Raw genomic sequence first — 15176 nt, forward strand, 5'->3', positions numbered from 1 at the left:
AAAAAGTGAGAGGCCCGTGAACAAAAAAAAAAAAAAAAAAAAAAAAGAGTTAAAGGGAAATTAACTGAGTAACCAATCTATTCGGGCAAACCACAGACTAGTAATTTTGTATTTGAAAGTAACCCTAAAGAAGAGAAAGACAGGAATTTTGGCTTTTCTGTGAGAATCAGGATGACTACCAGGCAGCAGGCCTAACTAAACTAAATGACGCCCACTTTACCAAGTTTTTTTATCGTCGTATTTAATTTTGCTTTTATTTTCAGAGGTGTTCGTGGAAGATGGAAAAGATCCTTGCCCCTTCCCTTGAGCCAGCCTTAAATGATCAAGTCTGGTCCCATATGCAAGTTCAAATGCACTAGAAAATGGCCTACCCTTTGCACAGACAACTATTTTGGAAGCACTATTTCTTTCTTAAAGTAATTTTAAACCACTAGAAGACATACAACTGGTACAGTGTCAGCTGGTTCTGGAGCAGGGCGGACATAAGTGGGCTTTTAATTAAATGAAAATGCACCGCTTTTGGAAGCGCTGCAGCGACCGTTAAAATGTGGTGCTGTGTGCTTTTACAAACCACACCGCACATGCATCCTTCCATGCGTCTCAAGGCAAGGCGCATTCCGGACTTCAGTCCTCGTGCTCTGCAAACCAAAAGCGTGTGTGTGCTGGTCATCACAGATCCTCTGGTGGTCTCCGGGAAGCTGCATCACAGAACGGGGCTGGGGGCGAGGGGATGACAGACCTGCCTGACGGCTGAAGACATTACCAGAACGGTCCACCCCGTCTCTCCCCATCTTACTCCACTGCATTTACAAATATACAAAAGTGCTTGCTGGGGGAAGAAAATGTAACAGTCTTATTGAACTAGAATCTATATCCCATACAGTTCACTCAAGCGTGCAAGCAGTGATCTCTAGTGTTTCCTAAGGGTGTGACCACCACCACTACCCATTTTAGAAGGATTCTGCTACCCCGTTAAGATCCTCCGTGCCCTGTCGGGAAAATTTTAAGGTAGAAACAAAGTTATTTTTGTGTCTTCAGCTGCTCCTTTGATTACTCGTGTTTCCATCACGTCCAGGGTCCTTCACCGGGGTACGTCCACCCCTCAGAAAAGCCCGTGAGCAGGAAAGGCCCTAAAACACAGCAGTCGTACTGGCTGGGCAACGATTACTCTTCTGGAAATACGTGCATCCCCAAAGGAAGGAAAGCGTCTTCCCCTGAAACACCCTCTTGTCTCAGTCATCTCTGTTTTAGTCACACCAATCGCCCAGCAGTTCCTGACCAAAGACCCTGGAGTCATTTCCTACAGGCCACGGGTAAGTCCCCAAAGCCTGTCAGAGTCACCTTTCCACATGAGCTCCCCGGACAGCTGACTTCTGCCTCCGTCCACGTTACCGTCGCCTTTCGTTACTGCTGCTGCGTCACTGGTTTGCTGTGCTTTTTAGATCCACATATAAACGACAACGTAGAGTGCTCGTCTTCCTCTGTCGGGCTCTCCTCACTCAGCGCAGTGCGCTCTGAGCGGGAATACTGCACTGGCGCTCCGTGCCGTGACCCTGGACATCCAGCGCGCCCAGCCCCTCCTTCCTTCCAGTCTGCACCCTTCTCTGCTCCACCCTCAGGCTCCACCCCCTGGAACCGGAAGGCTCTTCCTTCGGACGGTGCAAGGCCAGCCCTTCACTCCTTTATACAGCATCTCTTCTGTGGCCGCCCTCCCTGAAATAGGAAAAAACAAAAGCACCCCCTTCCCCACAGCTCCCGTGTCTGTTCTTTATTTTTCGCACTGTCAGTTATCACTCTCTACCCTAGTATATGAGAGTGTTTTATGTACTAATCTTGTTTACTGTTTCCTCTCACCCCCAATTAGAGTGAATCCGTGTGTGTGTGTTTTCCACAACAGCAGACATTTTTGTCTTTTACTTGTTACCTCAGTGCCTAGCACAGTGCCTGACACAGAGCAGGTGCTCAACAGACATTTGTTGAATAAAAACAGGGAATGAAACATGAGTGATAAAACGAGACCCCCAAACACTTTATTTCTACCCTAAAATTCTCCCAGTAAGCCAGGGAGGCCCCTGGAGGATTCTAAAACTGTATAAAGGATACTTGCATGACTTTATGGTAAATACTAAAAATCACTGGCTAACACACTTAAGATGAGTGAACTTTATGGTATGTAAATTATATTTCAATAAGGCTGTTAAAAATTATTTTCCCAGTAAGACACAGTTCTACGCTTCATGAGAACTGACTAAGGTGAGGGAAGACAGGGTACCACCTTGTAAACGGCGATGTATCCTTAGCCACATCCTGGAGAAAATGCTTTCAACTGTTTAGTGGGTCTATTATATTCCCATCATTCTGTGGCGCATCTTCAGTGGAAACAGTAGAATCTGGCATAAATTCTAGGCTTATAGTTTTGGTTTCAGAAGTGCAAGAACTGAAGTCTGGAATGCTGAATGTTGGGCATATTTGTAAAACCAAGAAATAGAACAATTTAATGGTGACTGCAAGGTTTCCCCCAAATGGTGCACTTTCCTTCAACAAAAGCCTGTTTAAATTTGAGGGATGCCGCTCTAATTCTAGACATACATGGTCCTCAGACATGTAGGAAGGGCTGGGACAGCACGGCCTTGTTCCTTCCCCAGAATGGTTGGCAGCCACCGGGCCGGCCCCGGGGACTGTCACAGGGCCTCTGCCCAGACCCCGTCTGACTCTGAAAGGGATTCCACCTCTGTCTGCAGAGGCTGGGAGCTGCTCTGCCTCATGTCTGGACATGCAGCCATGATCTGAGAGCGCCAGACCCCAATCCTGCCGGCAAGGGAGGAGATGGGAATGCACTGTGACCGCAGCACGCCTGGACCGCATTTGAACTGCCAAGGTCAAGGTGAACACTTCTCGAGCCCTGTACCGATCCCTGCCCCTAACCCACTGTTAATTATTTATTCCCACAGCCTCTCTCAGTCCTCGGACCACTTGGACACAGTCCTCAGACAAGGAAGGTCTGATGTCTGTATTTCTTATTTCATTTTTGGACCTGCTCAGTGTATCTGCCTCGGGGTTGGCGGGGGTGTGGGCGCTGCACCTTTCTTTTCTTAAAAGGACTTTTTAAAAGAAAGACTTAAAAATCTACAACGTACACCGTAACAGAATTCAAATACTAAATTGATCTGCTTGCAAGGTTCCCACTTGAGACCTATGATTGTGCAGAGAAAGGTGTGGCAATACTATCTGCTGAGAAACGGACAGACTAACGGAAACATACATTTTACCCAAAATGGAACGGAAACTGCAATTTATAGCAGCCAGTTCAAACCTTCCCATTTTGAAAGACATGCTTGATGTTACCAGTCTCACATTCTTCATTAATATCATAATGTATTCTTAAAATAAACTTAAACGGGCTCCCTAAGAGGATAACTGCTGGTTAGTAAGGGAATCATCGGACGAACCTCTATCCATGAAACTGGCCCTCGCTATTAGCCAGGCAGATGTATCATTAATTCAGAGCGCACACAGCCATCTCAACACAACTGGAGAAATAAACACGGAGCTATTATTAATACCCAGTCAAATGATGTCCTCCCACTATCACAGACTAAACTAACCACACATGTAATATAGTTAGTATTCATCGGATCCCACAGAGGTTTTAAAATAGCACTGAAGTAGGAACTGAACAAAATGATAGCCATGATAAAGTGACTCGGGAGGGATTTAAATGCTGCCTCTTATGAAACAAAAGAGATTAATTCACACTCAGTATAGCAACGGTTTCAAGAAACCTGCATAGTCTGATGTGGCAGAAAGTAAACCTTTCTCTCCAAAAATTAATTGAATGGTGCTTGACTCAGAATATATTGAGAGAGCCAACGGAAGTTGATCATGGAAAACCATGACTTCAGAGTTGAGAAAACCCCATCACATTATCTCCTGCAGTCTCTCAGAGGTAAAAGCCCAGGGATGGTCCTAATCACAAATTCGCCGGCACCTTCAGACCCATCTGGTCCCGTTCGCTAAGCACAGCACAGCCACCTGTTGGCCAACCACACGTAAGAACCTGGAGATGAGGTGGATGCGCCCCCATGGCGCGTTGGGCATAGAGGGACAGGCAAGCGATACTGACCTTTGGAGGAGCGGAAGTGTTTGCTGGGGGCGGTGAAGCCTCGGGTCCCGTGCACGTTCACGGCTGCCACGCGGAACTGGTACCACCTGCTGGGCCGTATGTCGGTCAGTTGGACCCGCTCATCCGTGGTCTGAGGGGAAAGTCACAGAGCACAGAGATCCCCTTTATCCTGACGTGCCCGTCAGGTCTGTTTTAGAAACACACGCACTTATCAGCCCATGCAACACAGCCTCGCTGTGCCCTGCCCTCCTGGATGAGAGCAGCCCGTCCTGCTCCGGTAGGGGAGGGGCTGTCGGGGACCAAGGAATTCCTAGGGAAGGTTCCAACTGCTTGATTCCATTCATAGGTATTTCACCTCAAAGAGTCAAAGCTCTCTGGAAGTCAAAATCTCGTGACAAATGCTTGGGCTGTTTTAAAATCTGGTGACTAAATACAGCATTGGAGAGATTTCATCAATAAATTATACTTACGGATGAATAAATACATGAAGTAATCATTACAGTATAGAGAAAATGAAATCGACTTTAGTTTATAGAAGGGAAATGCCTCCTACTTGCTCGCCAAATATAATTTTGGAAGTATGGACGTGAACCCACACGCTTAAATTCTGGAAGTACATTGCAACCCAAGACTTTTTTGTTTAATTTGAGGAAATCATGTAAGATCTGCCAAGAGTCGTGTTCCTGAAGGGTGAGGGATGTTTCGTCCAAGAAAAGGTCCAGAGAAGAAAACTGGACAATGGGACAGGTCCACAGGTCTTGCTGTCCCTACAGCTACGTCCCAAGATATCAAACAACTTGAGCATCTTCCCACTGCCCTCCCCTTCATCAAACTCAGGGCAATAGGCCTGCTTCCAGCAACGTCCTAGGGTAGACGTGAAACCTTGGCCTTGACTCCAAGGGATAGACGCCCGGGTTCTATGCCTCACGTGTACCAAGTGCTGAGCTCAGCCTGGCGCTCGGTGGATAAAACTGGAAAACAGAACTGAACTGAAACCCTCCTAAAGCTGAGTTTATAATAACTTATTGAAAAGGATCGTCATGTGTATTTTAACATTCAAAAGAAGCTAAGCATTTCCGAGATCAAAGGAAGAAGATGACTTCAAGTGTGGCTCTCTACCTCGTTTGGCAGAATTTGAGATAACATTTTCACTGACCTGTTTGTCTAGTTTTAGCTTTCAATTTAAGGAACTAAAGCCAGCATGCTAGCCACAGCATTCAGCAGACAGAGAAAGGAAGCATTACATGTGGTATTAACTAGTGAAAATAGTAATAATAACAGAAATGATAGTGCAAGGTCTTTCCTCTCTCCGAATAAGAGGATATGAAAGAGAAGAGCTTATCATCAGTTACTTTCATAAATCTTCAAATTTATAATTTGGAAATATTTGGAAATTGCATAATTTGGAAAAGTTACAAATGATACTGTAGCATTGTTTAAGGGCGAATGCCATGTAAACCAAATATAATTTCAGGCTGTATTCTGAACATCTTTATGTTTTGTTAAAACACAATTTTTTAACAAAATAGGTATGGAATAGAACTGCTAAATTTATCTGACCATTTTTCTTCCCCCCTAATTTAAGATGTTTCTCTTAACATCACATTTCTCATTGATTTGGGTGGTATTTAAATTATTTTAGTGTCTTTCCTTTCTGAGATGCTACTGTTGCGAAAGGGACCAAATTCTTCTCCTAAACACCTGAATGCTGACATTTATTTTATATTTACTGAAAAAACATCATGGGAATCTTGTCCTTGGAGAAAAAAATGACCTGATCAACTTCAGGACAGAATTTCCCCCTATAGACCTACATGTAGAGAAGGCATTTCAGTTGCTGAAAAGCATGAAGCAGTTGTGTATTGAGAATTTATTCTTTCCTCCATCCGTGGAGTCTGCCTGCAGCTGGTAGTCCATTTAACAGCTCTTAAAAAGAAAGAAAATATTTTGCTTTTCACATCCACAAGACAGAGGAGGTAAAGCACTGGGAAGATAAACTCCATCCAGGTGGCCTCCCAGTTGGTAAGCTGACCAAGAAGAAGAAAGCACTTAGGGGAGATTGATGAGCTGCTGGCCGCTTCCCACTAAGTAGTTTTGTGATATGAATCTTCCTCCCGCCACGAGAGTCCCATGCGGAATAAAGGCTTAAATGTAGGAGAAATAGAGGAGAAGGCGTTGAGATGATCAAATAGCACATTGGCGAGTCCTACGGGTGTTGCATTTCCCTCACCCTAGTCGGTTTTAAGTTTATCTCAAGGAAGCGTACTTCTCGGAATAAATGTGAACACTCATTAGAAAACCGTCTCCCTTCTACGTGCGCTGTGAACACATGAAGCCAAGTTTCTCGTGGTACCCGGTTACGCCTACAGAGCCCATCCCGTCTTCCGCCCACACGCAGAGCACGTCCACCTTGCGTTACGTGATTTCGGTGCTCGGGTTGTTTTGACCACGGCACAGCAAGCTCAGTTTCTCTCTGTAGGCGAAGGAGACACCGCCTCAAGGGGGAAGCAATGCCTATCAAGCACTAACCTGGGCTACTGTCTGCCAATGCGTGGCGTCGTCTTCACTAGGATGGATTCCATAATTCCATCTTCTCTGTACCACGTAGATCACAGGCTCAATTGAAATGTTGAATTTTGAGGACCACTTAATCTCCAGCTGCCCGGACTGCAGTTCTGTGAATCGTAACTCCTTCCTGGGCTTCAGGGGGACACCTGAAACAGAACCGCGCCAGTTAAAACAGCCCGTGTGTGACTCGGAGTGTGGTGAAAGTTGAGAAAGAAAATCTACGGAAGAGACAAATCTCATCTCGTGACAACGGATCCTCTATTTCCTTTCTTAAAAGCAGCTCCTCCCTATCAGGGGTTCACATTTGAAATCTCCTGACACGAAGTTCAGTTTCGCTCTCCCAGTTTTTTAGAGGGTCTAAACTGAGTCCTGATTCTGAAAAAGGTCCCCTCTAGAGCAATGCCTTTATGCGTGTTCTTCCAAGTAAATCCTGTTACCAAGCTGCACCACTGGAGGCTAACCCGGAATCCACACGGGGCGACAGTCAGGAGGAGGCTTGAGCCCTCTTTCCCACGTAACACGCTCCGTCTCTGCCGACAGATCCCAGGGTCCTTAAAGCACGGTTCTCAAGTTTGCTCTCCTCTCTATCTGAGCGAGTTTTCCTCTGAAGGAAAACATCATAAAGCCCAATCCTCTCACGTGGTCCAATCTTACAAGAATGGTTTCCGAAGCATGAGTCTTGTGGATTCCCCAACTGACTGCTGGACCTCTGCCCTACTGACTTACCGTCTAAAATTGGAAAAAGATGAATGGATAATGTTTGGTTTGGGCATGAGTGAGTGCCTGGCTTCAGAAGTCCCTCGCAGGTGCCTCACTGGAAAGTAGTTCATCATTTTGATTCCTTTCTTCCCCCTACAGTGCATGCAAGTTGCCTGGTAACTGAAAGATTTAAGAACCACGGTTCGAAATAGCAGCCGTCATGGAAAGGGAGTTTTAAAACCAATTTATAATACTAACAGGACATATGAAACTAACTGAATTAGGTACAGTCTATGGCGTCACGATGTTCAATGCCATCCAAACCCAGAACACCAGCTGCATTAAAATCATTCTCTGCTGAGAACGAGTATTTGCCTAAAGCACTGACAGCTAAGCGTTGGAAATGGTTAGCTCAGAACGCTGCATTCATTTTTCCGTTTCTTGAGTTTAAACTGAGAAAACGAGAAAATGCGCAAATACAAAACATAAGCTCTGATGCATGTTAGTGATGCGGCTGAATTCAACTCATTTCATTCTGATCTTAATCCAAGCCCAATCTTGTGCTGGGACCTTTTAAAGGCATTAAACACTGAGGTGGACAGAGGTGGATAATTTTAAAATGGCATATGTATATCGCTCAAAAGCTCACTGACTCTTAAAAACTATTTTCTAGGGCTTCCCTGGTGGCGCAGAGGTTAAGAATCCGCCTGCCAATGCAGGGGACGTGGGTTTGAGCCCTGGTCCGGGAAGATCCCACATGCCACGGAGCAACTAAGCCCGTGCACCATAACTACTGAGCCTGCGCTCTAGAGCCCGCGAGCCACAACTACTGAGCCCACGAGCCACAACTACTGAAGCCCACGCGCCTAGAGCCCGTGCTCCACAACAAGAGTAGCCAGTGCAATGAGAAGCTTGCGCACCGCAGTGAAGAGTAGCCCCCGCTTGCCGCAACTAGAGAAAGCCCGCGTGCAGCGACGAAGACCCAATTCAGCCAAAAATAAATAAAATAAAAATAAAATTTTTAAAAACCCAAAAAACTATTTTCTAAACAACCACAGTCACCGCCCCTATTGCATTCTCCATGTTGATTTGCCGGCGGGTTGTATCTGTACGTTGCCCTTCACTTTACCATAAAGTTGTCTCATGTGATCCTTGCAGTGACCTCATCAACTGGGTGAAGGGTGAAGCAGCTACATTCTGAGCCCCAGGGAATTGAGCCTGAGGAAGATTAAATAAATCGCCTGGAGCCATGACCCATCTCCGGTTTCTCCCTGAATTTTCTGCCACATTTTGGATTAGGAAAAGCCACTTAGAAAGGTAGAGAAACAAAGGCGTTTCCGTAGCTCTGCAAGTCCCCTGGACATTCTGATTCTAACGTCCCTGAAGTTCCTGGTTGCTGTGGGACTCTTCCGTCCTAGTCTTTGCTCCTGCTGTGCCCCCGCAAGAGCCTTTTTCAAGCTCATCTCAGAAACTTCCCGGTGCATAACGTTACACTGACGCTTCCATGCCCAGAATCCTTCTGCAGAGCGAGTGATTCTCACATCTACCCCCAGTCCCTCTCTGGGCTGCAGGACCTCATCCACCTGCATAAGTCCCCTCTCAAATGCCTGTCCCTAGATACGCCCCTCCTCCTGAGACGTAGGTCTTCCTGACATCTCTAGGCTGTTGGACATCGAAGGGTTCCCAGAACCTTCTGTCTTGTGCTTGCACCTACCAACATCCTCTGGTTTTACTGCAGAGTATAACTTCAGGAACCCCTCAGTCATCCTGTCTCCATGGTGACCACCTGTTTTAGGCACTTTCCTCTCCTGTCTGGACCGTCACCATAGCCTCTAACCCATCTCCCTGCAAGCCAATCTCTTTTCTCTAATTCCCTCTTCACCGTATTTGTGGTTATTTTCCTCAAGTGGAGGAGAGAGGCTCTCCTTCTCCTTCTCAGAATGTTCAAGCGCATCTGTTTGCTACAGAAGGGAGGGAAACGTCTCTGCATCTCACTCGAGGCATCCACCTTCACCACCACCTACCAGTTATCTTTCAGTTGATCTCGTGGTACATTTTACGTGTCTGTCGCACACCTGCCTTTACACCCACAAACACACTGCCAGGCACTCCCTACTACCACGGCCTGTTCATGGTGTCTTCTTCACTCTGAAATCTCTTTTCTTCTATGTTCGGACCACAGACCCTGGAATACTTCCAGGCTCAGTCCAAATGCCACCCTTCGGAGCCGCTTTCCCTAAGGCTCCCAACTGGAAAGAAAGGTTCCATTCTTCTGCTAGCTCTTCAGCATTTAACCTGTCACTGTCGAAATGCACTGAACTGCCTCCCTCCACAGCCAGCTCGCGTAATGATGTCTGCCTTCGCCACAAAGCTAAAACCCCAGAGGTCAAGAACCACATCTCCTCAATTTCCACGTCACCATGTCCTCGTAGAGGGCGCTCTGCAAGAGCGAATGGCCCGGAACTGTTCGCTGAAGAAACAGCCCAACCCAACCCGCTCTTATTCTTCTCTCAAGAATACACCTGGGGACGTAAGAGGACTCGGAACATTTACACACATCTTTGGGACAATGGTAAACCCCTCTCTGCTTGAGAGTCACGGAGGGGAAGGAGAAGACGTATCGCAGGCGTTCAGTGCCACCTTCTTTGGCGTGTGTATCCTTTCAAGGAGCTCACATCTCCTTTTCTGTCAACGTCCTATGGCTCAAACATTCCTTTACTTACTATTTAAAGAGACGATGGCTGGCTAGTTCCTGAACCTCACAGAGCACTTTCTCTGAGAGCACGTTCTTGGCTCTCCATGTATAATCCTCTAGCGTAAACGCAGCTACAGTAAATCCTCGAGTCGCTGAAGCACCCTGAACTCGTCGGCAGCAGAGCTGCCGCTGCTGAGTTGCATCCGCACCCCCGTGCTCTGAGGCTTCAGTCTTGAATATCATTCAACTACCAAGAGCCTTCATGGCACACGATGACTGTCAGGGCACTGTCAGTTCAAATTCCTTCATCTGAGAATCTCTTTAATTATGATGTGCAATGGTCTTGTAATTTGCATTTTAAGAAACGGTCCATCTGGTTCGCATTAGGGTCAGCTGGCTCCCCTGATTGGGAGTCACTGCATAATTGTGTGCAGATGGGGCTCAGGCCTGGACCCTCAGCCCTCACGTCAGTCCTTTCACAGTCCTTGTGAGCTCACCCAGCATCCCGGCTGCATAACCAGATGCAGAGGATGGATCTGTCCTCAGTGTGGTTTTTATTATGTAAATGACTAGGATCTTTCTTTTTTAGTATTTTTGAACGTATTAGTCATCTGAAATCTAAACTATTCTGTTAAAAACTTCAAAAATGCTATCATATAACATCCCACAATACATGACAATATCGGTGCATTTTTTTTTTCTTTAAAACATAACAAGTATTTTGGTGAAATCAAAGGAACAGAAACCAATGCTTCAAAAAATGTTGAAACTATGCTGATAGAAAGCTCAATAAAGACAGACCATCAGCAGTTGCAAATCATCACAAGATCTGACTGTTCATATAAATATACTTGTCACAAGTCTAGGTATGAAAATGCAGCAAGATATTGTGTTCCGGGCTTTCCTGGTGGCACGGTGATTAAGAATCCAACTGCCAATGCAAGGGACACGGGTGCAAGCCCTGGTCCGGGAACATCCCACATGCCACGGAGCAGCTAAGCCCGTGAGCCGCAACTACTGAAGTCCAAGCACCACAACCACTGAAGCCCGCATGCCTAGAGCCTGTGCTCTGCAACGAGAAGCCACCGCAATGAGAAGCCCGTGCACTGCAATGAAGAGTAGCCCCCGCTCGCCACAACTAGAGAAAGCCCACGCACAGCAACAAAGGCCCAACGCAGCCAAAAATAAATAAAATTAAATTAAATTAAAATTAAAAAGATATTGTGGGGCTGCTTCCCTGGGGGCGCAGTGGTTAAGAATCCACCTGCCAATGCAGGGGACATGGGTTCGAGCCCTGGTCCAGGAAGATCCCACATGCCGCAGAGCAACTAAGCCCGTGCGCCACAACTACTGAGTCTGTGCTCCAGAGCCTGTGAGCCACAACTACTAAGCCCGCTTGCCACAACTACTGAAGCCCGCACGCACTGGAGCCCGTGCTCTGCAACAAGAGAAGCCACCACAATGAGAAGCCTGTGCACCGCAACGAAGACTAGCCCCTGCTCGCCGCAACTAGAGAAAGCTCGCGCACAGCAATAAAGACCCACCGCAGCCAAAAATAAATAAGATAAATTTTTTTAAAAAAAGATATTGTGTTCCAGGGATAATATCTCTCCTAAGGACAACTGTACTCAAGGAATTTGTGCTTACATCACATTAAGGCGCTCAGTCACTATAGTCAAAGTGTGAAAAGTTAATTTGTGAAAAGTGGCCCATCTCCAAAATCCTGAGGTTTAGGTATTTCAGATACTAAGAGATTCATGGAAATAGTAAGTCAACTCCATCATCACATCAGATCTTTCTGGGAAGAAACAAACTGATCTAGGATTAATTCCTGGTTAGCACCTGGTAAAGAAAAATGACCGCTGTGTCACGGCCACCTACCTAACTGAAGGCCACAAACTACTCTGAATGTTTACACTTGGAAAACAAGTTCAGCTTTTCTCTTTCCCACCCCAAACCAAATGTCCCAGTTGGGAGTGAGGAGAGGCAGTAAGATACTAAAGCATCACCTCTAGACAGAGGACGGTCCAACTAGGCTGTAAACCAGACCTAAAATAGGGGAGGATCAAAGGAAAACCAGTGCCCCAACAAACCGGAGCTTGTGTTTCACCCATAGAAGACCAGCTTGGGAATTTCCCACAGTCTCACGAAGGTATGCGTGTCAGAGACTAGCACCTTCGGGCCTGGTTTACCCACGGTAACATGGTCAAGTCTTCCAGGGGGCTGCTTCTAATAGTTTTACTTGAAGGGTGAAGGAAAAGCTCTCTTTTGTTTTCCTTTGTTTCAAACCCTAACACCAGTCTGTAAAGTTAACTCAGGCCATCAGGCAAGGACACTTCTCACAGCATAATCCAAATTAGATGCGCAAATGTAACACGGGACGTTCTGTTATCATTTTTTCAAAACACACAGTGTTTTGAAAAACTCAAGTTTCCAGCATATATAAAGCCTCCTAAGGTATGAAATCAGCCTACACCCCATCTTCCTTTCTACAAAAGTGGACCAGACAGAAAGGATATATGTGTTTCCATGTATTTAAAAAATTTTTCATTAACTCAATAAGCGATAAAAGGAAAAACAGGACAGCGGATGGCACATAGCAATTTATGGCAAAAGTTAAGAAAGTGATTGGTCCACTTCAGTGAGTGTGTGCGTATGACCACCTTGACGAGGAACTGCTGGGCCGGGTGGAGGTTGGTGTCCTTTGATTTTGCACCCCGGTGCTCACCCAGTACAGGGCGTAAGCAATGTCAGGCACTGCCCATAACTCCTAACACATAGTCAGTAATTACTAACTGAGCTGAAATGTGTCAGTACTTGGAGATCCAGGTGACATCAGTCCCTTTTAAACTCAAAATGGGGAAGACATTAAGAAAATGCCCTCTGGGATTTCCTATGAGAGGACACTTCAACAAGTAAATAATGAATGAATGAAACGGACGTGAGGAACTTACAGGTTTGCCCAACAGAATTTGGTTCTTCACGAGGTATACTTTGTATCTAATTTAAATATTACAACTCCACAAACTAGTTGGAAATAAAGTTCAAACAAAAAAAGCTCCATGTTATTGATGAGCCTAAAAACTACTGATAAATCAGTGGTTGTATTAGATTTAATCTATTTGATCTTGATCTGTCTTTTACTTGAGCTATAATATAATAATGCAGGGGTGCCCAAAGAGGGCTTGAAGTTTAGGGTCCTATTACAGTAGCTGGAGAGAGTCAAAATAAAAATGACAGGAGAGCTGGCCCAGGTGGGAACAGGCATTAGACGCCTCGCTGCTGCCAACCCCTGGATCCCCTCGGAGGCGGCCTGCGACCTCAGCCTCAGCACTTGTGAACTGACAGCGGGACTGGTCCAGCTCAACCAGCAGTGGAGCTCCCTCTTCCTAAGGAAAACGCCTGCACAGACCCGGCGCGAGCAGAGACAGGCAGGCAAGCTCGTTTCCCACCGGCTGTTTTGGGGCAGTAAGGGTGCACTTATGAAGGTGAGAAGGACAGTGACAGCTGGGCCTCCAAAGGTTGTCAGGCTGATTTGCATGCATGTTGATGGCTGGATACATGCTTTTCTCCTCACAAGGCCAAGCGCTGGGTCAGGAAGGACCCTTTCTCAGAGAGGCTGAGACCATCAGCACCAGAAGCCTCTTTTTTTCTTTTTTGCGGTACGCGGGCCTCTCACTGTTGTGGCCTCTCCCGTTGCGGAGCACAGGCTCTGGACGCGCAGGCTCAGCGGCCGTGGCTCATGGGCCCAGCCGCTCCGCGGCACGTGGGATCTTCCCGGTCGCGTCCCCTGCATCGGCAGGCGGACTCTCAACCACTGCGCCACCAGGGAAGCCCAGAACCCTCTTTTGATGACTGTCAGATGCTCCCAGGACATGGAAGCCAGCCTTCATTCAGAGAGCAAGGAAAAAATCTCTATGTAGTGTGTGTGTATATATATATATATTTTTTTTTTTTTCAAAATAATACTATTTTATCCTTGTGCTCACTATGCAAAAGTCACTGCCAGGTCAACAGAGTCTTTTTATTCTATTTGCGGTTAGCCCTCCATGAATTGCCTCTGTCCACAAACACCCAGGTCAAGTCTTACTTGTAGTAGAAAGGCGACTTCAGCACTTGAGAAAAGCCCATCGTATTACGTTTAAATTGCAGCTATCTTTTAATCATTAATCATTTATGCTGGCCCTTTGTAGACTATTTCCCTTATTCTCGGTGAACCAGGCATACTTGAAATTCACACGGACTCTTCACTGCTTTCACGTGAAAAGCACATTTTAATTTATATTGACTCCTTTAACCGCCTCACTTTTAAAACAAAAAGGGTTTTACAAATGGGTTTTCAACCATCATTCTAAAAGCATCCTATTTTTATGGTAAATGCTGGTATAGCAAATGTTCTATAATAACAGGTTTCATAATAGTAGACTTTTAAAAAATTAAATGGTGTTAGATTGGGCAGAAGTGATTTTATGTAGTTTATAACAAAAGGCATGGAAACAATAAAACTTTAAATCCATTAAGGAAACGTCAGTCTGTTAAGAAAGGGAAAGCAGCAATTATTTTGAATCTGAGACAGTATTTGTGCCAGGTTTCCAAGGATCTTAGGGGAAAAAAAATGGAAAACTGCGTGGATTCCACAGATTTCAGATAAGAGTATTTCCGAGTGGCAGCTGGAGGAAGATGGCGCAGGTATGTGTCTTCTGGGAGACCTGAATTGTGATAAGCCTAAGAACGGACTTCTGAAAATAGTCAACAAGCCCATAATGCAGAACCGGCATTGCAACAACATACACTTGATGCGTGAGAGGGAAAGTGCGAGAGAGCGAGAGAGATCTCTTTCTACTTATAATGAATAATGCCTAGTGACCGATTCTCTTTTTCTCTTCAAATGAGACCCAAAAAAGTAACGAACTGTTATGTCTCCCATAGTATGCTTTCTGGCATGCCAAACTATACATGATACAACAGCATGGGTTTAACATACAAGAACTTCGTCACACTCACAGAAAGAGGCATGTAACAGCATAAAGGAGTTAAGTGCTCTAGCAGCTGCCTGTGGATGTAAACCGTTACATCGGCTAAATTGTTTGG

At 45.8% G+C, this 15176-nt stretch overlaps 1 protein-coding gene across 1 annotated transcript in view; it reads right to left on the reverse strand.

Moving 5' to 3' along the window:
* The window catches only part of ANOS1 (anosmin 1), a 191677-nt gene that overhangs the window by 40988 nt on the left and 135513 nt on the right, over nt 1–15176 (reverse strand). The window contains exons 5-6 of the mRNA XM_027095459.1: nt 6653–6837; nt 4124–4253 (exon numbers count right to left, since the gene is read on the reverse strand). Coding sequence (XP_026951260.1) covers nt 4124–4253; nt 6653–6837 — 315 coding nt within the window. The remainder of the gene's footprint in view (nt 1–4123; nt 4254–6652; nt 6838–15176) is intronic.

The sequence above is a fragment of the Aethalodelphis obliquidens genome, unplaced genomic scaffold, assembly GCF_003676395.1.
Source record: "Aethalodelphis obliquidens isolate GAN/ISIS:26980383/991018 unplaced genomic scaffold, ASM367639v1 scaffold91, whole genome shotgun sequence".
Taxonomy (NCBI): Eukaryota; Metazoa; Chordata; class Mammalia; order Artiodactyla; family Delphinidae; genus Aethalodelphis; species Aethalodelphis obliquidens.